Source organism: Molothrus aeneus, chromosome 8 (genome assembly GCF_037042795.1).
Source record: "Molothrus aeneus isolate 106 chromosome 8, BPBGC_Maene_1.0, whole genome shotgun sequence".
NCBI classification, from domain to species: domain Eukaryota; kingdom Metazoa; phylum Chordata; class Aves; order Passeriformes; family Icteridae; genus Molothrus; species Molothrus aeneus.
Window position 1 is genome coordinate 22,581,620 of NC_089653.1, and position 23,918 is coordinate 22,605,537.

Consider the following 23,918-nt stretch of genomic DNA (forward strand, 5'->3'; position numbering starts at 1 on the left):
TCCAGGGTTCAGCCAGGGCGCTCCCAACAGTGTTCAGGGGCTGGGATGCTCTAATGACCTGTGGCTGCTCAGGAGTTCCAATCCTGTTGTTCCCCCAGCCTACAAGTGGTGCTCCAGCAGCACTCCAGCCCCATGCCCTGCTTTCAGCCCCTTGCTGCAACCAGTGGCAGGCCAGTGGGATGGGATAGGATGGATTGGGATGGGCAGCTGAGACCAGAGTCACAGTGGAGACATCCCTGCCCTCCCCTGGCAGAGCTGGAGGACACGTGTCTGCAGTGTGGACTCACTCGTGACAGAGATGCACATCTGTTCTCCTAGCAAACCTGAGCTGCTGAAAGAGTCCCTGGTGTGGCATCCAGCGTGGCATAAATGAAGGTTGGAAATAGTATCTAGTTCCTCTTTAATTAAAACTTGAGCCCACAGGCACTGAGCACACAAACATGAGACACTTTGTAATGCTGGGAGGGCTTTTGGGACACAGGGTTTTGTCCTGAGCCCAGGAATGCTCCAGTCTCCACTTCCCAGACATAAGTATTTTCTTCACACAGACTTTGTATCTGTTGTGCAGAAGTGGCAAAGAAACATTCTGGGTGGACACAGAGCCCCCCTGCAGCCCACCAGCAGTGGGGCCATGCTGGGGAATCCCTCCTTGCTGGAGGGATAAGCAGAGGCAGGTGCCTGGCTTTCGAGGATACAGAGTGTGATGCAAAGTCCTTTCTCCCTCCTGCACACCCAGATTTCTCATACCTGCTAGTTTGCATTTGACAGAGGAATTTCCCTTCCTTCTGCAGCATTCCTGCTTGCAAGGCTCTCCCAGCAGCTTGCAGGATCATCTGTTCCTCCTCCAGCTTTGCAAGATTTTTCAGCAGCTGAAATTCCCCCCAGGTCTGAACCTCACCGTGGATCCCACCTGCCCATGTGTCTCTGCAGGGTGGGTTAGTGGAGATGGGAGCAGCCCTCCCCTGTGTGTGTCCTGGCTGATGTCCCCCTGGGGCATCACCTCCCAGGGACCTGCTGGTCTGCTGCTGTAGCTGTTCCAAGATTCCCATCTCTGCAGAGACCGAGGGGCCCGTCCTGGTCTCGTGTCACCCAGATCCATTTCCTCTGCAGATGTAGTAAATGTTGTGGTTTATTCCTGAGTGAGGCCATTTGCCCTGCCTGGAGCCCTTCCCAGACACCTGCATGGCCATGCACAGCCAGCCCCTGGTGCAGAGCTGCTCATCTCCATCTGCTGGCACATTTACAAGGGGTGAAGCTGGTTTAAGGAGCTCCTCTTGCTTGCCCTCTGCCTCTGGAGCCAGTCCCTGGGGGCTGCATCCCTTGTCCCCGCCCGGGAGCTGCCTGGGAGCCCTCTCTGCTGGGGAAGCAGAGCTGTCCCTTGTCACCAAGTGTAAATCTGAGCCCAGAGACACCAGGTGACCACAGCCAAAATAGGATTAATGGCATCTGCTGGGAGCTCATCCCGAGGACTGCTATTGATGATCATGGCTTTAAAATACTGTTAACAGTGGATAAAGCACCGTGATTTCGAGCACTCCACAATTACATCTCTGTTTGAAATTTCCTAAAGATAGGATCAGACTCCTGAGTGCTGCTCTCTGCTTTTTCGATAGAACTAATAAGAATGGAGATTTGCAATTAGAGAGCGTGCAGGATGGTAGGGCAGATCAATGCCTTGTAGTTACCTAATGAAATGTTAAATTATGTCTTTCCCTCTCCCTGTCCCCTAATCACACCCACCCCAGGCTGCTTGCAGAGAGCAGAGGGCCTGGGGAGATCTCCCTGCATTCCTCTACCCCTGATGTGCAGACCCAAGCACTCCTGACTCCTCTCCAGGGTCGTCTTCTGTGGTTTGGGACTGTCTTGGGTTCTGTGTGGAGCCTAGGGTTTTCAGCAGGGGAGTGTAGGGACTTATGGCCCCAGAGCTGGGGTGTCCCAGCAGGGAGTAGGAGGCATAGATGAGCCAAAGGATCAGTCCAGTATTGCAGGGTAAATGTCTTGGAGGAGGAGCAGGGATGGTTGTGAGTGGGCTCAGCTTGGTCCAGCCTGGGTGTGGATGAGGCTGGTGGCAGCCTAGCACAGTTCTGTCTCCAGCCAGACTCCTAATCTGGTGAATTTCCAAACTTCTTCTCTTCCCCAGTTATGACAAGGCTGCAGTGGCCCCGTGATGAGCTGGGGATGAACAAGGCTCCTGGACAGCATGACCCCGCTCGTTCTTTCCAGCCCTTCTCACCCTAAGAGTCATTCCTGGCTGCAGCTTCACTGCCTGGGAGCAGCAGGAATCCTGTGCAGATGTCCCTTATCAAAGCTCTGCTGTCTTCGACAGGGTGACAGAGAGGCCACTCAGGGACCATGCCTGGGTGATTTCCATCATGATGAGGCGTCTGAGTGGTGCCAGGGACACCTTGCCTCACACGGCCTGGGGACACTCATGGGGCAGCACCATGTGAACCCCCAGCCTGTCTCCCTCTGTCTCCTACTCATCCCACCCCTCTGCTGGCAGTGCCAAGCCCTGGGTCTGGTTTACATGGCCCTGTTTTCCTCATGGCTCTCTGCTGCTGTTGCAGAGGTGAGTTTTGTGGACCTGGGTGCATCCACCAGAGCCCTGCCTGCCCCAGCAGGCTCAATCCATCTACCTGCTACCTGCCCTCCACACTTCCCTGGCCCTGGGCTTTGGAGCATGGGTTTCATGGTTAGCCGAGCCTGTGGTGTCTGTGCCATGTGTTGGCCATCTAGAGCATAGCCCTTCCTCCCAGTTACCCCGTGTAACTGGGATCTGGGCTCTCAGGAGCTGACAGAGCTCTTTCTATCCTCTGGAAATAGTTAATCCAGTGACATCTCCGCAGTGCAGACCACCAGCCCTGCCTGCAGCTGGCTCCTGCCCATCCTGAACCTGCTGATTGCTTTTGTGGTGGATGTGGCCAGCAGCAGCCAGGCTGCACAAGGCATGCTTTGATTAAAGCCTCAGACACTGCTTAGGTGATTTTCCTCAGCCTGCCCCGTTCTTTTTGCATCTGCAGCACGTTCAGGTGAGATTGAGACATGTTGCAAAGGATGCTCAGCATTCTGGGGTGACTTTGCTGCTGTGCCTGTCCCTGTCCAGACACACTCACTGAGGCATCTCTGCGCCCAGTGCACCCACAGCAGGGCACCTATCTGGGTCTGGACAGGAGGGCAGAGACCAGAGCCATTCCTGCTGCTCCTCCCCGGGCAGCCTGCAGACCCCCACCTGCCAGTGCCCAGAGGAACATTTAGGGGAGGATGTTGTATTTTTCCCAAGCAGAGAAAGGCTCAGAGGCTGTGAGTCCTGGCAGAATGCCCAGCCCTCATGTCTGCTACAAAAAGGAGCTGTAACCAGCGATCAAGTGAGTTGTGTCCCCCTTTTTCTACACTGTGGGGGGGGGGGTGGGATATGTTAGCCTGGGCCTGGGCCTGTCCCATCCTTCCATGTGGTACCCACCAAACCTCCCAGCTTCCCCCCTCTCCCCAGCCTGGCAAAGCATCTCTTGCTTGCCTGCTAGAACAGGAGCACTTAGCTAGGATAAAAATAGCCATGTTTGCCTCCCAGTGGACCAGGGATGGCAGAAGGTGAAAACTTCCCTGTGCAGCTCTGCTGGGCTTGCCACATGCATAGCAGGATGGACCCCGAGGAAGGTGCAGTTGGTGGGTGAGCCTGGGCATGGATCACACAGTGCTCCCAACCCACCTCCCTGGGACACTGCTGGTGCCCAAGGCAGCCAAGGAAATGTGGGCAAGCACGTGGTGGAGAGGGTGGAGGATGGAGGCTGAGGAGGCCAGGGAGCAGCAGGATGGACAAGCCCAGGAGTGCAGGGGCTCTGTGGGCTGGCCAGGCTCCAGCTTTGCTTGTCAGGCTAAGCAGAGGGGGCACTGCCGGAGCTGTCCCGGGAGTTTCCCTCCAGGCAGTCAGTGCAGGCAGGCTCCGTGCATTGGCCGGGCCACAGGGAGGGCTGGGGGAATGTGTTTAGTTCTCTGAGCATTTCTCCACTGCGTTTTCATTGCTAAATGGCTCTTATTTTTAGATCCAGGCAGTTGCTAAGCATCACTGCCTCGCTAAGGCGGCTTCTTTCATGGCTTGACACCAAAGCACGCTGACAACATGCTGCCTCGTGAGCACGGCCCTCCCTCCTCTGCTCTGGATTCCCTTCTGCCCTGCGGCTCCCGTGTGGCGGGCTGGCACAGGGACCAGGAGGGATGCTTTGCCTCCTCCCGCAGCCCCTGCTCTCCTCTGTCTCTCTGCATGGGTGAGAGAATGAAGAGAGGAGCGCTGGGAAGCGATGGGAGCTGGACGGCCCCTGAGACGTGCCCAGGACCCCTGTCATGGTGCGGGCAGTCAGTACTCAGGCAGTGGCATGACAAAAGCCCCTGGCTTTGTCCATGGAGGGGACTCTCCAGCACAGTCGGCATCCCCCGGGGATGGCTTCGTGCACAGATGGCAACAAATAACCAGGGGCAGCAGCGGGACATCAAGTTCCCAGTGCCAGATGTACCGGTGGGCTGTGAGCTCCTCTCTTGGCAGCACCGTGCCTGTGGAAGCCTCCCCAAGTTTGCAGCTGCTTCATCCTTTCCCTGGGGCCGCAGGAGATGGGGGTAAAATCCTGCTGAAGACTCCAACCCTGCATGGAAAGCCATGCTCGGGATGGGGACGGCAGTGGGATCCGCTTCTGTGCTTGGCTGCAGGCAGAGGGACCTGGCCGCCCTCCCCACCCCTCTCCTGCATCTCCTGACCCCAGCCCATCCCCTCTGTCTCGGGTCGGTTTCTCATCCAGCCTCTCCCCCCGGGCGGAGGTGCAACAGCCCCGCGGGAGCGGGCAGGGCTGGGGTTTCCCTTCCTGGGGGTCGCAGCCCGGGATGGGCACTGACACGCAGGGCTCGGGGCACCATCGCTCGCCCGCAGGGGCTGTGGGGGTCTGCACCCCTCCTGCCCCGCGCCTTCTCCATCTCTGTCCGCTTCTCCGTCCCTGCGCGGTGCCTGATACCCGGGGCTCTCCCGAGCCCCTTGAGCCCGCACCTCGCTGCGGTCCGGAGCCGCTCTCTCCCTGCCTGCCTCTTCCCGGGAGCGCCCCCGCTCTCCGCCCCCCGCCCGTGCCTCAGTTTCCCCGCGGCGGCGGGGCCGGGCTGGCGGTTCCCGGGAAGAGGCGGGGAAGGACGAGAGGGAGGGGGCGGCCGTGCCCAGCCCCGGCGGCGGCGGCGGCGGGGACCGGGGCGGCTGCGCGCTCCTGCTGCCGTGCCGTGCCGTGCCGTGCCGTGCCGTGCCGTGCCGTGCCGAGCCGTGCCGAGCCGTGCCGAGCTCCTGGCACCGCCGGCCCCTTGGCGCTGCCGCGCTGAGCGGCGCTGAGCGGCGGGGCGGGGGGAGGCGGCGGCCGCGGGCAGCCCCTGCCCGCCGGCGCAGCCCGTGCGCCCCGTCGCCGTTCCCCCCGCCGCTCGGCGGGGCGGGAAGATGCGGAGCAAGGGCAGGAAGGAGAGCCTGTCCGACTCCCGCGACCTGGACGGCTCCTACGACCAGCTGACGGGTGAGTGCCGCCGCTGGGGAAGGTGCAGCAGCCACTCGGACACGGCGCGGGGCGGTCCCGGGCAGCCGCTTCCAGCCCCGCTTCCAGCCCCGCTCCCAGCCCGCTCCCTGCCCGCTCCGCTTCGCCGCACGCCTTGCTCGGGGAGAGGGGAAACGGCCGCGACCCCGGCGCTGGAGCAGGGGAACAGTCCCGACCCCCGGGGGGAGGGTGCTCCGGGGCGATAGGGCTGGTCCCAGCCTGCAAGGGCTGTCCCGAGGCAAGGAAAGGGCCCCGGGCGGGGGGTGGAATGCTTGGATCGCTTTTGGCCGCCCCCAGGTTCACATTCCCGCACTGTTACGCCCAAGCCCCTCGGGACACCAGGGTCTGGCGCTGGGCTCTCTCTGCCGTGCCTTGGGCCCCCGCCGCACCCTGGGGTGGCACAGCCGCATCCCGGCAGCAGATTCCCCAGGGAAGAGATGCTCACTCCTCTCAGAAAACCCCAGCAGCACCACGGTGCCTTCACCCATCACCCGGTGTCCCCTAGAGCACCCCTTGAGATGTCCTGCCCCTGGATGGGATAGCCGTGGGACAGAGAGGATTAAGTCAACCCATTTGTGACCCTATTGTATTCCCCTTCATCCTCTGCCTAATGAGGGAATTGCCGAGCATCCCACATCCCACAACATCTGTCCGTCTGTCACACCTCATCTTCCACTGTCCGACAGGGAAGCAGCTGGGCTGGAGCTCACAACACCCCTCCTTCCCCACGTGCTCTCCGCAGATCAGGCCAAATCCTGTCCTCTTTCAGGGCCTCTGTTGCAGCTGTGAAATGGGGCAGCAGTTCCCAGCTGCCTTCTGGGACCCCGATGGAGCCGAACCTTTCCTTAGCCAGTGGGGTTCGGTGTCCTTGTGCCGCAGGCACTGTTGTGTGGGCACAGGCAGCTTCCCTGAGTCCCAGTGATGCTTTTCCTGCTGAAGTCTGGAAGGGGTGGATTTCAGGATTTGCTCTAGAATTTCAAATAGGTGGTGGTAGCAGAGCAGGACCTCTGCTCTGCTTTCCTGAACAGCCCCACACATGAGAAACGCTGCTTACTGTCTGCCCAAACGTGCTGCAGGGAAGATATTTTTGAGCTGTGTAGGAACTTGGAACCCACACACAACTTTTGGTTTCTCCGGTAACTTTAAAATGTCCATATGGATTTAAATCAAATCAAAGTTAAAAATAAATTCGTCTCTCCAAGACTGAGACCTTTTATGCCGGGGCTTACCTCTGAGCCAGCTGTGCAGCAAACATGGATGGAGTGGAGCTGTACCACCATGCAAGTCCCTGCCCACAGGGATGGGGCTTTGGGGAACAAGGGTGGAAATATCTGCCCCATTTCCCAGAGTGGGAAACAGGCCCTGTAGGGCATGTCACTCATTTCCCATCTCTGTCAAGTCAGTGACCTGCCAGGGCAGAGCCTGCAGTAGCACCATGGAGGAGAAGGAGCTGGTCCCAGATTTCCCCTGTGCTGGCTGAATGCACTGAAGCTGACCACCCTTATGCAGGGAAAGCTGTCTTTCTCCCAGAAAGTGTGGAAGTGATGCAGGCATGGGATGCAACCTTAACTCTAGGGAAGGTTTCTAGCTTGACCCCATGCCTTCTGACCTGCTCTTGGCTCTCCTGATAGCCTGGAGATGTGTTGAGGAGCCGGGACCTCCACAGGGCTGTAGCAACGCCCTGGGGTGAAGCTGGCAGTGCCTGTGTGGGCTCTATCTGCAGACAGGAGGGTTGCTGCTGGCACCTGCTGTTTGGTAGCTCAGCTCTGCTTGGGGTCAAGCATGAGCAGTTTGGGGTGTTCCTGCAGCTTTGGAGACCCCCATCCACCAGGATGTGTCAGAGTTTAGAGGAATCTGCCATGCAAGAGCTGTTAACCAAGAGATGATTTGGTGCCAGGCGAAGTGGCAGCCCCACAGCAGCTCCAGTGTGTTCAGGGACAGCAGCTCCAGTGTGTTCAGGACAGCAGACAGAGGCTGCCTCCCATCACTGCCCAAAATCACGGGTGACAGCAATGTGATTCCCACCTGTGCATGCCCACAGAAGGGTTAGCACACCCACTTACAGAAGGAGAGGGGCTAAGCAGGAAGCAGGACCCCTATCCATGCTCAGGGTGGATACACTCCACAATGTCCACTCATTTTTAAATTTAAAAAGCTGTTGAAAATGAGGGTGCAGTGACAGTCCCCACCCCCTGCAGCATCTCCAGAGATGCCCAGCTGCCCTGACTACGTGGGCACGTGGATGTGTGTGTGAGAGGCCTGAGTGAATGAGAACTGCCTGTGTGTGAGCAGTGGGGAGAGCAGCAGCGCTCCCTGTGCGGGGGAAACACAGAGAGGCTGTGCTGGGTGAGCCAGGACGGACCCTGCCTGTGCTGACCCTGGTGTGGTGGCACGGGGCAGGAAGCAGCCATGCCTGCCTGGCTGCTGAGCCTGAGGCTGGGCACCCACCTGGGTGCTGAGGAGAGAAATGTTTAGGTTACACCACCAGGAAATTAAACTGGTCCATTTCTGGGATATTTAGATGACGCTAGCAAGAAATAAAAGCCATCCATAAATTACATTATTCCTCATGCCTCTAATGGCATGAGCAATTAGTGTGCAAGCAGCGCCCAGAGCCAGTGTCTCAGGACTGCTGTGGCCATGGCTCTCCATGCAGAAGAAATGGGAATCCAGAGCCACTTTGTCCCGAGAAGTGCAGGTGCCACATCCCTGACCCTGAATGCCGGCAGTGTGAGAGGTGAGTGAGCTTGGAGAAGGGTTTCCCTCCCGCCTGATTCTCCACAGGGATGTGTGGGCATCACAGCTGCCCTAGCTCCAGATCTGGAACAAGGGTGGGTGGCCTGGAACTTGTCGTACCCTATTGGACAAACCTCTCCCAGCCATGCTGTATCCCATGAGCAGGACAGCATGTGCCAGCACAGGGTCAATGTCCAGGCTGTCTGGGGTGGGCGAAGCCCCTGCCTGCCTTTTGGGAAAATGAGGGATTTATCTCCAGGGCTGTCCCCGAAAAAGGGTTAGGAGGCTCACTTTTCACCCTTGCTTTTTCACCCCTGCTTTTTTCCTCCAATTGTCATGATCTGGGGACTTGAGCAACCGCTTTGCTCCACCCCAAAAGCAGCTGCAGCGTTTGCAGGGTTGAGCAATTGCTATAGAGATCATCTGCAGAGCTTTGGGATCCTCCTGTCTCCAGAGGCACAGCTGATGGATGGGGACTCCCCAACTCCTAGCACTTCTAGCAGCCCACCCTGTGAGATGGAAGCCTTAGGCAGCAGCGTGGCAGCAACACAGCATCTGGCTGAGCTCTCCTCCCCACCTCGAGGGAGGGTGCTTCAGAGGTATTTCTCCCCATGGCAGTAAGAAAGGAGAGGTGGGGCCAAGCTGTCCCCCAGAGACACATCAGAGGGAGAAGAGGCCAGCTGGGTCGGTGGGAGGACAGTGGGAGCGGGGTTCCAGTCCCTGCCATGGGATAAAGCTCAGGAGCTGTGTCCTGGCAGTGCTGCAGGAGGGCCCCAGGTGATGGGCAGAGCTAGGGCTGTGCCACGGGCAAACCCAGCAGCTTCATCATGTCTGCTCACAGCCCCTGAGCAGCCAGCTGGGGGGAACACGTCCACCAGCCTTCCATGGCGTAGGACTTCCATCTGCATGGGGGATAATTTATTTCCCAGAGTGTGGAGGAGGTGTCAGTGGTAGCCTGTCCCAAATAATAGTGTGTGTAGGGGGAAGCACTGGGATCTGCAGCTGGAAGATGGAGTGACAGGATCATTGGGTGGGAGCAAGGGCATGAGCAGGCAGGGGCTGGCCAGGAGCTCAGCTGCAAGTGTGCATGGCAGGTTGTGTGCTGTGCCTGTGTGCTGGATGGATCCCAAGGAGGGGGACTGGGGTGGGAACTGTGCCCAAAACCAGCTCACCCACATCCAGAATAAAGGTCCTTCTCTTGCCCAGTTGCTTTCTTGAGAACAGCCCTGCACAGCCCTGTACAGCCCTGTCCTCATGGGTCTGGCAGGCCCAGCTACCTGCATCCCTCTGGTCACTGTCAAGCATGGGTTGTCCCCTCCTCCTAACAGCAGCCCCCAGGAGGGGTGACTGCCACCAGTGTCCTTCCCCTGGGTGTCTGACCCATGGGAACTGTGTTGCCCATCCACCTGCTGCCCTGCTAACCTGCCTCCCCTCCTGCTGCTGCCCCATGCAACCTCCCTCTGCTTGCCACTTCTGCTCCTGCAGCCTGGCAGTGAGGCTGGGCTGGAAGCCACACTGACCCTCGAGGCAGGTCCCTGAGCTCCCAGGAAGTTCTCTGCCAGGGTGGGGTGCTGTAGGGAAGGGTCTCCCCTCATGTGCCAGGTTAGGGGCTCCCGTGGGTCATCTCTGTGCTAAAGCGCCTGCCCTCGGTGGCTGCTGCACCTTCCCGGGGTGATGGGACTGTTGCCTGACTCTGCCTCATCTCTGTCTGCTGTCTCCCTCCTTCTGGCACCTGTACCCTCTTCCTCATTCCTCTTTGCTGTCCTGGCTTGTCTGCAGTCCTCTGATGCTGCTGACTTTGATGACTTCTCTCTCATGGGGTGTTGTGGCGTTGCTGAGATCCTGAGGGTCCCTGGTGGAAGGGATGCTGCTCCCAGCCACACACAGGGCAAGGAGCATGTGAGTGATGCTGCTGGGTGCCACTGCTCACGGGCAGGTTGGATTTCGCAGGTGGAAGGGCTGGAACTGAGGTTTTGGCAGCCGCTGCTGCATCCCTGCAAGCAAAGGCAGGTTGGAGTCCATGGGGAATTGGTGGCCCAGGATTAATTGACAGGAAGTTCCTGGGTTTGGTTGGGCCGGTTAAACAGCTGATCTCTACAGATGCTGATGCATAATTCATGAATTGTTGCAACTTTGGCCAAGGGATACAGCTCCTGCTGCACAGGGCTGACCATGCACAGCCTCTTTCACCAGGTCTGTGTCTGGGCAGAGAGTTTTTCCTCACTGTTGACCATGTTACAACTGGAAAATGTGTCTCGACTCAGTGGTGCTGTTCTCATACTGTATGTTTTGCTGAAACCAGTTGCCCTCAGAGCTTTGGGAGCCAGGACGGGAGGAGGTTTGGTCCCTGGAGCAAACCCTGGTTTCTCCTGGCTGTACTGGGTCCATATGTCCCAGCTGAACCTGAGCTTCATGCATTAACAGCCTGGATGTCGGTGGGTCGCCCCAGCCCTGAAGGACAGGAGAGACCCCATTCATGGAGCTGCCTCTGCCTCACTTCTCATTAGTGATGTTTTCATTAGGAGAAGTGGTTTGGTTTTGTTTAAGCCAAATTGCTGTGCCTGGGAGACGATAAATCCATCTGCTGCAAATCGCTCTCCTGCCGCCGGATCCCAGCCCTGCTCTCTAATCACGCCGCAGATAAATGAGCCCTCAGTGAAACCAATCTCCCTGTCGTGCCTCGCCGGGGGGCTGAGCTGGGTGGTCTGATGCCATGGTGAGAGCTCTGCCTTGAGGTGGGGAACCACAGCCCTTCACTAGCACTGTAGAACTCTGAGGATGGTTATTGCTGAGCAAGTGAGCTGCTGGGGTTGTTGCGAGCGGCTTCTGTGGAAGCAAAGGGGCAGAGGAGCGCCTTTCCATGGGGCAGGGTCTGTGGATGGGTGCAGGGGTCACGTTCAACCCCCTGTCCATGCCAGAGTGCTCTGCTGGCAGCTGGGGCTGGGTGCATGCCATGCCATGGGGGTGAGTGGCAGGGTACAGGGGACGAGTGACCCTGGTCCCAGCGATATTCCCCTGGAGGGCTTTGCAGATGTTCTGTGGCAGCCGGGCTCTGCTGGGTGGGAGGCTCTTACTGGGGTCCTCCTGTCCCCGAGCTGCTGTGGCTCTGGCTGCTTCTGGCTTTCAAGTTAACTTGTCTTCGTCTTCAAATGAGAAGGGGTGGTGCAGCTCCTGGGGAGCAGTGAGAATAATTACCTTGTTTGGAGACACAGCCCTGCAGGAGGGAGCTGGGGGCAGGATACTGCTGCCTTCAACAGGAGTTGGCAGAGATGGGAGATGTGGAGAGCTGCCACCTTCACTGCCTCTGAACCTGGGCTTCCTTGAATGTTTCCTCTGTGATCCAGACAGGGCAAGTCACCTATGGACACTGCTGGGCAGGGAAGGCACTCGCTGCCATTGACGTGCACTTGTGTCTGTGCCTTGTGTGCCTCTCCAGCCCCAAAGGCTCAGCTCCATCAGGTTCCAGATGACTCCAGCCCCATTTTGGCAGGAAGCACTCTGCTTTTGAACCTGTTGGGTTGGAGATCCCCTCTGTTTAGGGAGCTGGCACGTCTCCCAACCCCAGGCTGGTGTTGTCATTGCTGCTGGCGATGCTGGGCAAGAAGGTCAATGTCCCATCCATGCTGCTCCTGCTCACTCCACCGGGGGACATGGGGGGCCTTGAGAGGTCTGCAGGATGTACAAGCAGGAGCTCCACTCTGAGCGTGTGTGATCACCTGATTCCTGCTCCAGCTTCATCCACAGTGAGTGTTTTAGGGGTTGTGCCTTGTGCCAGCAGGGACACTGCACACCCTGCCTGCAGGCAAACCTGCTCTGCTTAAAGAGCCCTGGGCTGGACCTAGAACAGGCAGATGGCTTTGTCCTGATCAGAGGGAGGTGTGGGGTCTGGCTGCTCACAGAGAGTCTGTCAGGGACCATGCTGCAGCAGCAGCAGTGCCTGTAGGAAGGCAGGGAACACTCAGAGCCCCAAGGGGCTGCCAGTGGAGATGGACAGCTTCACCTGTGGTCCCTCTCTAGGGAGCAGGTCAGGGACAATGATGGAGTGACTAACTCAGAGGTGGGGTGGTGGCACAAATCTACTGCCTTAGCTCTGCCCTGCAGAGACTTGAGAACTGGATGGGACTGGACACCCTGGTCTGTCCTGTTGTCCCTGTGAGACATATCCCATGGCAGTGACAGTCCTGCTGGGAAGGGGCTTTACAGTCTGAAGCAGAGGCAGGCTTCTTGGCAAGATGCTCCCATGAGAGACTGGCATGGCCTGTCACTGAGCCTGTGGGGCAGAAAGTGGGACCCTGCTCCTGGCTTCAGGCACTCACCCCAGCAGCAGAGCAGAGATGCACCAAATCCCTTACCTGTCCTCTTCCTGTTATCAACCACGCATCTGGACACAAAAAGTGCTTTTTAGGGATGGAGTATCATTGGGGATGGTCTGGCCAGGATGAGAGTTGCAGGGAAGAGGGTTTTCCTTCACCCAGATGGGGAAGGTGTAGCCCTGTGGGATGCAGGGAGGCACCAGGAAACTCTCACCCATCAGGAGCCTGGTCAGGAGCCAGGGAAGAGCCATCCGTGTGCTTTCACCAGTTCCTGCAGCCCATGCAGTGGCAGGGTGAGTGGGAACTGGCCTGCTCGCTAACGAGATTAGACAGGCGAGCCATTGCCCTGGCCCCTTTGGTTAATCGCTTCTTCCGAGATTGAATTTTTAAAAATTGCATTGCTTACAGAAAGCCCCTGAATGGTTTAAAGGCAATAATCCACCTGGCCCTCTGCCACTGCAAGGGCCCCCCTGGGGCTGCTGGGCAATGGGTTGTTGAAGTCCCCAGAGTGTCTCCACGTGTCTCTGGTGTCCCCAGGAGGTAGCTGGCAGCACTGGCCCTTGACAGCTTCTGATTTATTCCAGGAGGGAATATGCATTAATTTTTAATGGTGTGATTTAGTGAAGTCTCCAGAGGTGAGGGAGAAGGGACTGGCTCAGATGCCAGGCTCTGTATTGCAGCACATGTGGCAGGTCCCTTTTGCTATCCCCTCCAGCCCCTGCTGCCTCAAGGGTCGTGGCAGGCAGCTGCCCATCCTGCTAGGCTATCCAGGGGCATGCTGGATTTGGGTGGTTCAGTGATGTGGTACAGCACCCCCAGCCCTGGTTGCCCTTGATTGAGGTCTCATCTGACCCTGGAGCAGGGAGGGACAGCTGCTGGTGCCAGGTTCTGGGGTCGCAGCACAGGTGGAAAAGGGGTGAGAGGCTTGGGCAGCACAGTAACAGATGTTATAATATGCTGTGGTTTTGACTGATCCCAGCATCTCTTGGAGACATCTCAGCCCTCTCCTGAGTGGTGGGATCTGCCCCTAAGTACCTCTTTATTTCCCCTTCACTCTGCTTCTAGCAGTTGATCTTCTGAGCCCATCCCCAGCCCTCTGCTGATCATGCTGACCCAAACAAATTTCCCCTGGAGCCCGCCCTCCCCACTTGCTTCCCCTCCATCGTGCAAAGTGAGTCACTCCCGGCACCAGGAATCATTCATGTCATTTCCCCCTTTGCCGCAAAGTCATTAATGCGAGTGGAATAATTTGTTGCATAACGGAGAGGATCAGCGGGAGCGCTGCTCTGGCAAGGAGTTCCTGGCCCTGGCCACCACTGCCCTGGGAGAGGGCAGCTTGATGGGATCCTGCTGGTCCCACAGCTGCACCATGCTGGCAGCAGTGGGGTCGGATGCCTGAGGCGTTTTTCCAAAAGCCATCAAGTCTTGCCCGAATCCCAGCCGGGGGCATGGACCTGTTTGTCATGGCCTTGGTGTCTGCTCAGCCTCACACAGATCCTCCTAAGGGGACATGTTCCAGCTCCCCCACAGTGGCAGAGGCAAGAAGTGTCCCCTGCATTGATCAGGGTGAGGATTGTGGCACTCTTTGTTCTGGCCACATCCCTGCCTCCTACCCACTGCAGCTCCTCTGAGCTCCCCACGCTGTGGGTGTCACAAGAGCTTCCTACCAGCATCCAAATCCGTCCTGACTTCTTGCTCCAGAACTGGGGACCCCAAAGTGTCCCAGCAACGGTGCAGGCAGCTCTGGAACTGCTCCCAGTGAGTTCCCATCTGGCTGTTTTTGGTGTAAACCCAAGCACAGCTGGCAGACCTTGCAGCCTCCCAAGCAGAGGGCTGTCCAGAGGGGACTCTTGGCACCCCACAAGCCAAGGGCTGTGGGGGCTGAGAGCCTGTGCTCGAGGGATGCTCACTGTGATTGTGGTAGATCCTATGTCCCCCCTGCACATCGAGTGGGAGAAGGGAGGGAACAGTGCTTTAGGTGATAAGAGGCATTGTAGAGACTGCTCCTCCTCCCCAGGGTTAATTTCCTTCTATTCCACACTTGGCCAGGCATTAATTTAAGGATGCTGTAATGAGAGAGGAGAGCTTAAGAGGATTGGGCTGAGGGCAGGAGGATTTAACAAAGGGAAGGGATGTGGCTGGGGCTGGGGGCTGCACAGGGTCTGATGGTGCAGGATGGGCAGGGAATGCCATGCACTCCTCAAGACTGGGATGGGCAGGGAATGCCATGCACTCCTCAAGACTGAGCCACCCTGATGTGTCCCAGCTGCCACTGTGATGGCACCCATGGTACCCTCCAACAGGGAACATGGAGTGAAGCTTTTCCCCTCCTCAGGGAGAGCTGCTGGTGGCTGGGGGGGACAGGGCTGTGAGCTGCTTGTTTGCAGTGTGGCCGTGCCTCTTGTTCCACCCATCTGTGCTTTGTGTGAGACGCCAGGCACAGGTTCAAAGCCCAGCCTGGAGTAACCCAGCAAGAGAGCATCATGCCTGGATGGGGGGACTGGGGGGAAGGAGCAGGCAGAGCCCCTTTGGGTGCCTTGTCCCAGCTGGGACTTAGTGCCCTTGGCTCAGCTGGGCAGCCAGCCCCACAGTGCAGGGGGCTGCCCTGAAGCAGAAAGGGGAAGAAGGAGATGGTGTTTAATATTTCCAAGTGACTCACTGAAAACCTGCTGTTCCTTGGGACTGGTCATCCCCCAGCAACCCCCAGGAGGGGCTGGGATCAGGGTCATCCCACTGCAGAGTAAGCTGGAGGGAGAGGCTCTTTTGGGACCACACCCATGGAGGCAAAGGAGCCTTTTCTCCTCCTCCATCCCTCACAGACTCCAGTCCCACCTCTGCCCTGGACCACAGTGCCAGGACAGGGACGTGGGTCCCAAGGGATTGTGGTGTCCCCCAGCCCTGCACCATCCTGTGCCTCCCTCAGCACTGTTTGTTTTCTCAGCCTGCCCTGCTGTAATTGCAACCTGCTGTCACTCTTTGGATAATACAACTTCTCTTTTATCATTGCTTAATTAAATAATGGGGAAGTGAGGGGCTGGTAACCCCTTGTTTGCTGGGATGAACAACCCAGTGGCACTGAGGAGGTCCCCTGGGGCTGCCAGAGGAGCTGGGTGGGGATGGCTGTGCCCTGGCAACAGGGCTGAACATGGGATACCTGCATGCCCTTGGGAGGGATGAGGTGCTGGCTTTGTTGTTCATGGGCACAGGATCTCTGGCACAGATGTTTCCAGGCCAGCCCTGAGGAAGTGCCCTGGATGTGACCACTGACGCCCCATCTATAATTCTCCCCTCAGTTTGGAGCCTTGCCAGCTACCAGGCTGGGAAGAGTGTGTGGTCAGGGTGCCTGCTGCCAGGCCAGCCACCTCTGCCTGCAATTAGTTGGTGCTAATGGTGCTAATGAGTGTCCCTGGCAGCTGCTGCCGGGGCAGTGGTCTCTGACAGAGTATCTGCCAGGCTGTCCCCCCGTGAGACACATGGGTCCCACTCCCTGCTCAGCAGAGCATCCTCGGTTGTGCTGTTGGTCCTCAACGCAGACATGGCTCCCTCTGCTCAGTCTCCATCCCTTCCTCATCCCTCTGCTCTTTGCCTTTGCACCTTGCCCTGAGGCTGGCCCCAGTTTGGGCACTGTCAGTGGTGCACCTCCAGGTACTGCCCCTGTGTCTTTCTGCTCTGGGTGCATCTTTCTCCCCCTCACAGCCACCCCACAAGCTGTTGCAGCAGTGGAAATGGAGTCTGTTGTCAAATCCTCAGGAGCAGGATATGGCCCTGTTTACAAACACATGGGCTGGGGTGGTAGGAGTATTCCCCTGGGCACTGCTCGTGCTGCTGTGATAGATCAGGGAGCAGATGCAGACCATGTCTGACTGGGGTAGACTGGGAAATGCCCCCACTTGAACAGCCCTGGCTCTTGGGGTCCTGGCTGGGAAACCATCAGTCTGGAGATGGAGCAGGTTTAGAGGCACTCCTGGTCTTTGTGGCAGGATGGTGTGGGGAGCTGAGTTCCGTGGTGATGTAGGGGTTGTGTGCAGATGTGGAAGCATGGGATGACCTGCAGGCTCAGGGTAGCTCTCCTCCTGGTGTGCTGCCCATCCTCACAGCCCGTCCCCCTGCCTGCCCTGGATTTGCAGCTCCAGACTCGATTTGCACAGATCAAAGCCCGGGGCCATCTCTCATCTTGGCTTACCTGGGTCCCGCCTGCCCCCAGCCTGGAGTGCTGGAGGTAATCCTTGCAGACTGGCTAATTATAGAGAACCTCTCACTTCCTGGGAACCACGGCAAATTGTCCCTCGAGCCCTGGCAGCAATGGTACAAATCTTCCACTAATTAGACTTGAAAGTCCTCCCGTGAGCTCAGACACAGGATGGATATTTGATTATTAACGTATTTATTTCTGAATCTCTCAGCAGGTCTTGCACTGGAAGCTTGTACTCCCCCTCCATAATTGCCAGGCACATTTATTCCTATCAAGAGTGCCTGGGGGCTCCAGGGAGGGGGGTGCTGTTCAGGTCTGTGTGCTAATTTTTGGGATTGTCTCATTAAGGTGTGTAGAAGAAAAGCTGCTGATGCTGAGAAGGTCTTAGGGAGGAGCAAGGCCCCTGGGCTCTGCCCCAAGCCTCCCAGATGGGATGCTCCTGACCCTCCTGCCCACCTGGGAACCCAGGGTTATCTTCACATGTGCTCCCAAGCACAGTGGGTCCAGGAACTGGGCAGTCAGAGGAGGGATGAGGATGGCCCAGTGGTGCAGAGCTGGTGCTGGGTACCACAGCCCAACACAAAGCTGTGGCCATGGCACCTCCAGGGAGAGCATCCTTCCCTCCAGTGGAGGCAGACAAACTGCAATGGAAACAACTGAAAATAGCTTTCCTGTCCCCAAAATGTCAGTTTTAAAAGGCAGTCTTTAGGGCCCCCCTGGGTTGGCAGTCACCTGGGCAGGTGCCCTGGAGATGCTGAGTGGGCGGCCCTGCTGCCCCGTGGGGCAGAGAGCAGCAGGGTGGAAGGCTCCCAAGTGGGGAGAGGGTCAATGCTGGCATGGGGGGCCATTGGCCCAGCCATGGGGATGCGCTGTGCCTTGGCTTGAGGCTGCAGAAGGGCGCAGGTGGGCTGTGGGCTGTTGGAAGGGCAGCACTGACTTTGTGTGTCTGCCTTGCCCTGAGCCCCCCAGGTCCACTCAGCCACCTATCCAGGGGCCTCAGGCCAGTGCTGGGGTGTTGTTGGTGTGGGGACTCCATGGGCTTGGTGAGGAGCCATGGGTCAGGACCTCAGCCCCACATCCACACCACATTGCTCTCACACCCTGCCTCGTTGCTGTGTCTCCCTGAGCCGAGGGCACGCTCCTCATTACAGCTCTGCAGTTATAAATAGCGGCAAACACTCCCGGTGCCTTCAAGCCAAGTCCATTCTGGGGGAGATTCCTGCCATTTGAAGTATCTTTCCCCTCTGGGCGTCTTATCTCCCTCTCCCAGCTGTGCAGGCTGTGTGTGCGGAGCCCCTGGCTAAGCGGTGGCGCTAACAGCCCGTGTCACTCAGTGTGACAGCGCCCGCCTGGGTGACACACGGGGTCCCACTCCCGGCCCAAGGCAGCCCTGAGCTGCCTGAACACGTGGGAGCCGAGGTCGTGTCCCAGCCTGTTCCCACTGTGCTTCCTCCTGTCACCCTGCCGAGACAGATCTGTTGGTGGCCAAGCGAGCGCTGATTGCGAGGAAATGAGCCTGGTGCCACCTCCAATTTACTGGAGCCCAACCTATGTGTGATTGCACAGAGCTCATTAATTTGCCACCATCACTGTGGCTTGGTGTGGGGCAGTGAGGGTGGCAAGGCTGGAGAGATACTGAGGACAATGTCCTCTCTGGAGCAGGCTTGGGAGCAAGGCTGGCATCACTTGTGACCAGGCTGAGATTTTTCTCAGCTTCTCAATTCAGGAGACCCTGGTGATGATTGGAATGGGTGCTGGAACAGGACTGGAGCTAGAAATCCCTGCTGATTTTCATGGGGTGCCATGCGCCTGGAGCAAGGTGGGCATCTGAGGGGCAGAGAGATGCTGGTTTGGGATAAGGAGATGCTGTGTCTGTGCTGTGCCCCAGTGTGAGCTGTGCACCCCTGTACAGCAAAGTGCACACTTGTGAGGGCCACGCTCTTTGGAGCTCCTGGGTGCCTGATATACCCTGCCTGACCTGCCTGATATACCCTGGGTGCCCCCAACACTGCTATGCTTTTCAGACACAAAAAGCTCTGAAATGCCCCCAGATGGTCCAGGCAGGTTATGGTTCTACTCGCTTACAGCTGCTGTCTCAGTGGGTCAGCCCTATAACCAGGGCTGGGTTAAGCTCCTGGCTCTTCTCCCTTCCCTGTGCTTCTGTTTCCCTGCAGCTTTGGTCCAGTTCTCTGCCCTCCTGTTGCAGGACATGGAGATGCTCGGGGTGCACCCCAGGAGCCGGGGTGGGGGTTGATGAAGCCGTTCCCCCAACTTTGTCCTCTCCTACCACCCTCCTGTTCGTGGGGTCAATGAATTATTCATACCCTGGCAGGCGGGGGCGTGTCTGGCCGCCTGTGTGATGCCAAGGGGGCCGACATGCTGCTGAGCACAGAGAGCTTTTCTGTGTAAATACCTAAAATATTTAGCAGAACTGACGAAAAAAGATTCGGCTTGGGAGCATTCAGTGTCTCAGTGTAATCTGGATGTCTGAGGGCCACCATGAGGGTTCTGAGGGTGATGGACATGCCAGGGTGAACCCTGTGGAGCTCTGACTTTCATCTTGGCCTGACACACACCACCCAAGTTGGTGGTGGAGTTTGTGTCTGTCTGTCCAACCACCCATCCGTTGGGTCTTTCTTTTTGTCTCTGCCATCAGAGAGTGGGGGTGCCCCATCCCTTCCCTGCATTGCAGGGATGCTTTGGCATGTGCCATCCCTAGCGAGGTGCCACAGAGCCAGGCTGCTGCCCCTCACCTGCTGCCTGCCAGCTGCTGGCAGGTGGGTGCTGCAGGGCCAGAAACCAACCCAGCACAGCACTGGGCTGGGCTCTTTCCCTGGCAGCACCTTCCCGAGCAGACAGATCACGTCACATGCATTTCTTAGCAAGATCCACCAGCTGAGAACGAGCTGAGCTGTCACTGCACGTTTGTGATCAAAGCCAGACGTGCCCTGGCAGCCCTGGGGAGAGTGGCCCTGCGTGCCATTCCTCTCTGTCACAGTTTACTGGGCACAGCAGGTCGGGGATCCAGCCGTGTCACAGGTTGCAGGTATGTGCCCCTGCATCCCTGAATGTGCCAGGATGGCCAGTGCCCTCCTGCCTGCTGTGGTTCAATGACTCCTGACCTGAACAGCTAAGGGTGGGTGCAGTTACGGTGCAGAGCTGTTGATGGAGTTATGCTTCATGCACTGTCCTACATCCCAAAAATTGCACCTTTTGCTGGCAGTCAGAATGAGGTGGGTTTGCTGGCAGCAAAGATTGAGGTAGAAAAGGGTTTGTGCTTGTCCGGGGATGTGTTTCAGGCCAGGTTTACAAGGGAGCAAGCAGATGTAAGGGGTGCAGGGAGCTGTGGCCAGCTCTGGATGGAAAAGCACAGGGAGCCAGCTGGCTGTGACAATGTAGGGCTGCCCTGCGAGGAAGCCTGGGCTGCTGGCAGCTTTTCCTTGGCCTTTGCAAGCTCGTCCTTTCATGGAGGCTCTCTGAGCCTTGGCAAGGTAGGAGGTGAGTGCTGGCCCACGATCTATGCATCCCGGGGCCAAGCCGCGGGCTGCGTGGCCTAAGGCAGGAGGGGCTCACGGTTAGAGCACGCAGCTCCTCCCAGGCCGTGTGCCCTGCTCCGAGCCTTCCTCCACCTCCTCGCCGGATCTGCTGCTGCCCCCTGGCCTCCCCGGTGGTGGGGTGGGCTGCCTGCGGCGGGTGCCTGCGCTGTGCCCGTGCAGCACGGCTGTGTTGAGTGTTTCCCTCTGCAAGCGCAGCAGAGCCCTCGGGCTGAGCTTCGCTGTGACAGCACATCCCATGTCAGACCCGCTGCAAATCCTGACTGCTAATAGCTATGCAAATTACCTCATTAGCTGCTTTATTTATTTTCTCTGGCATCACGTTTTCAGCACTTCCCCCAGACCCGGAGGCTGCGGTTTCCCCGGGCTGGGAGGAGGCAGGAGCAGAGCAGCAGCACGCAGGGCTGGCTGGGCTGAGCCTTCCTCTGCTGGTGGCAGGGGTGTCGGGATCCCACGGAGCCACCCACCCCGATGTGGTGTATCTGGAACAGAAACTCATGGCTCCTGAAGTAATCCCTGCTGCTGGGATGCCCACCTCCTTCTCCCTCATCGTGTCCTGGCTCTGGGGTGAGTCCTACTGAGCTCTCCCTCCAGCCAGGACCTGCTCTGTCCCTGCCAAGCAACTGTGGGTCTGGCATTGCTGGCATGTGTATGCCCTCTGTCTGAAAAAAAAAAAAAAAAGAAGTGAGTTTGAATTATTTAGAGAGAGAACAGAGCATTTGCTCAGCTGCTGTGGGCCTGAGTGGTGGGCTGAGGCTTGGCACAGGGTCGCAGGATGTCCTGCATCCTTCCCACTCTGATTATCCTTCCTTGGTAATGGAAATTTTCCTCCTTCCCGCCCTGATTGCCCTTCCTCATTACTGGAAATGTGCCTCCCATCCTGACAGCCCTTCCTCTCTGAGAGAAATGTTTGCATCTGCTTTCTGCCAGCCACAGGATGACCCCAGAGAGCTCACAGATGCCCTGGCCAAGGTGCCCTGGGCTGGGGCCCTTTTCTGCTGTTGTCCCTGAGGGCTGTCGCCCAGATTGAAATACTTTGAAGCCCAGGCACCATCCAGGGCTGGCACAGGCACAGTCTCTGACCACCAGCCCAGCATGGTGCCCCTTGGTGATGTGCCTGTCACAGGGCATCCCTGTGACATGCTGGATGGCAGGCACATCCCTGCCCATGCTGGGTGTGCCTGCAAGCTCTGCTCTTTCCTGGCTGCATTTTCTAAGGGTGTTTATGTGCCCATGACATCCATTACAGTGAATCAGGCTTTGCATGGACACCAGGGGACCCACATACTGGTGTGATGACTGGTATAAAGACCTTGATTCAGCCACTCCATGGGCTTGTCAGTGCCATGCTGAGCTGCCTGCAAGCATTATGTCTTCTCCCCCATCCCCTTCTGTTTATCTTTTATTTCCTCCCTTCTCTTGGCGGCTGTGCTAATGAATATTTCATGTCCGGGAACCAGCGTGAATTCCCTCGGCAGCTCCCTGCGCTCCCTCGCCAGGTACAGCCCAAGAGTCGGTGTTTGAGGAAGGATGCATCTGCCAGGAAGCCATCTCGGGAGGAGAGGGCCCGGGTAGGAAAGCAAGCAGCGTCTCTGGTGTGGGCAGGTGTGTCGTGTCCCCCTCCTCGGCGGTGTTGTCACTGTCTCTTCAGCCTCCGAGGGACTGCCAGGGGACCGCGGTGGCCGCACGTCCGTGGTGGCCGCGTGGCCTTTACGGTTCCCGTGCATCCTCTCACACGCGTGCAGGGCCACGCTCCGACACAACAACACGTGTCCCCTGCTGTCCCCCGTGTGCCATCAGCTGCCACAGCCGTCTGAACGAGCCGTGTCCCCGGCTCACCTCCCGCCGCTCCGCCGCTCTGCTGCGCTGTACCGGGGCTCCTCTCAGCGTCGGGCGGCGGCACCGCGGCCGCACGGAGCGAGGGGCACGGAGCGAGGGATAGAGAGTGTAGGGCACGGAGCGTGGGGCACGGAGCGTGGGGCACGGAGTGTGGGGCACGGAGCTGAGGGGCACGGAGCTGAGGGGCACGGAGCTGAGGGGCACGGAGTGTGGGGCACGGAGGTGAGGGGCACGGAGCTGAGGGGCACGGAGTATGGGGCACGGAGTGAGGGGCAGGGAGTGTGGGGCACGGAGCGTGGGGCAGGGAGTGTGGGGCACGGAGTGTGGGGCACGGAGCGAGGGGCACGGAGTGAGGGGCAGGGAGTGTGGGCAGTCCGTGTCCCCACCCATGACATGGAGTGTCTCATGGCCTGTACTGCCCGCCCTGGCTCCTGTGCTTCCAAGCTGGAGGTGTCCCAGCACAGCCAGCAGGCAGCCATGGGACTGGGGCAGGGAAGTGCGGGACAGTGTTGTTCTTCAGTCTCTCTGAATTTGCTCTTTATCCCCTAAGCCAGGCTGGTCCCCGGTGCAGGCTCAGCATTAGGAGGGGTGGGCAGTATCTCTCTTTGCCAGGGTCAAAGCACATGGGGGGACCACGTGCTGGAGCTGGAGGCAGAGCCTGGAGTCACAGTCTTCCTCCTTTCCATTGCTGCAGCTCCAGCAGTGGCATGTCCCCTCTGGGGGCCCAGCAGGTGCTCTGGGGACACAGGCTCACTCTAAGGATCTTTTTGATCTTTTTGGGAGATAGTTTCCTTTGCCCACAGTGAGGCACTGCGGGGAATGGAGCTCACCTGGGGCTGCAGCTGGGGCAGGGTGGGGGAACCACTGGCCTTCTTAAGCAGGGAGCAGGTCTGGGAGAACCACAGGCTGTGCTGTGGGGCAGGAGGCTGGCAGGATGCACCCTGCAGTGGCACCCGTGGGTGGGTGTGACCCAGGTGGGGTCTTTAGCGAGAAAAGTTGTGTAGGAGTGGGCTCAACAGCCCTGCCTTCTGGCTTGCTTTTGATTTGTGCTGAATTCCTACTTGGCTTTCCAAGGAGGAGCAGGGTCAGTGACCGGGGTGGCCAACATCTGCTGATCTGGAAGGGACAGGAGGTCCCCTGTCCCGCATGACCAGGGGGAACAGGATGGCACTTGTCTCACCCACCCGGGACATGCTGGGATGGAGCAGCTTTCCCTGGCAGATGGGAACTGGTAGGGCTTGGGATGGATCTGCAAACTTTGTGTGCTGCCACGTACTGTGGGCTCTGGCACCCTCCTGTGGCTGTTGTGTCGCCTGTCCTGTGTCCCGCGGGCCTTTGGGATGCTGCAGCTGCCCTGGTCTGGTGTTTGTGCTGGCTGGTCCCAGTAGATTTGGGGACACCGTGCGTTTACAGGATCTGGCCTTGTATCACACAGCTCATGGGACCTGATCGCTGCAAGAAACTGTCCCAATGTGTTTGTGTTGTGGGGTTGAGCCAGGAGCAGAGCTCCTGGGTACTGTAGACATGGATGAGGGTCCTAAAACCCACACCTGTTCCTGGAAGGTGTCAGGAGTGGACTGGGCACTGCTGGCTCCCCAGTCTCTGACCTTTCAGCTGGGGCCACGTGGTTCACAGGGGTAGATTCAGTCAAGGTGTTGCATTCACAGATTGTCTCTACATCAGTGTCTCTGTGTGCTGAGCTGCCCAATCTGCCTCAGCTGGCCTGGCCTGGCCC

The 23,918-nt window shown here is 58.3% G+C and overlaps 1 protein-coding gene across 3 annotated transcripts in view; it reads left to right on the forward strand.

Moving 5' to 3' along the window:
- The first annotated feature begins 5,365 nt into the window (after positions 1-5,365).
- The window catches only part of KCNIP2 (potassium voltage-gated channel interacting protein 2), a 43,030-nt gene continuing 24,477 nt past the window's right edge, over positions 5,366-23,918 (forward strand). For 2 of the 3 annotated variants that reach the window (XM_066554263.1, XM_066554268.1), the window contains exon 1: positions 5,366-5,531. In XM_066554263.1, the coding sequence (XP_066410360.1) occupies positions 5,459-5,531 (73 nt within the window). In that variant the 5' untranslated portion in view covers positions 5,366-5,458. Of the gene's footprint in view, positions 5,532-8,177; positions 8,287-23,918 lie in introns of those variants that run through there. The other variant, XM_066554266.1, reaches the window with a different exon arrangement.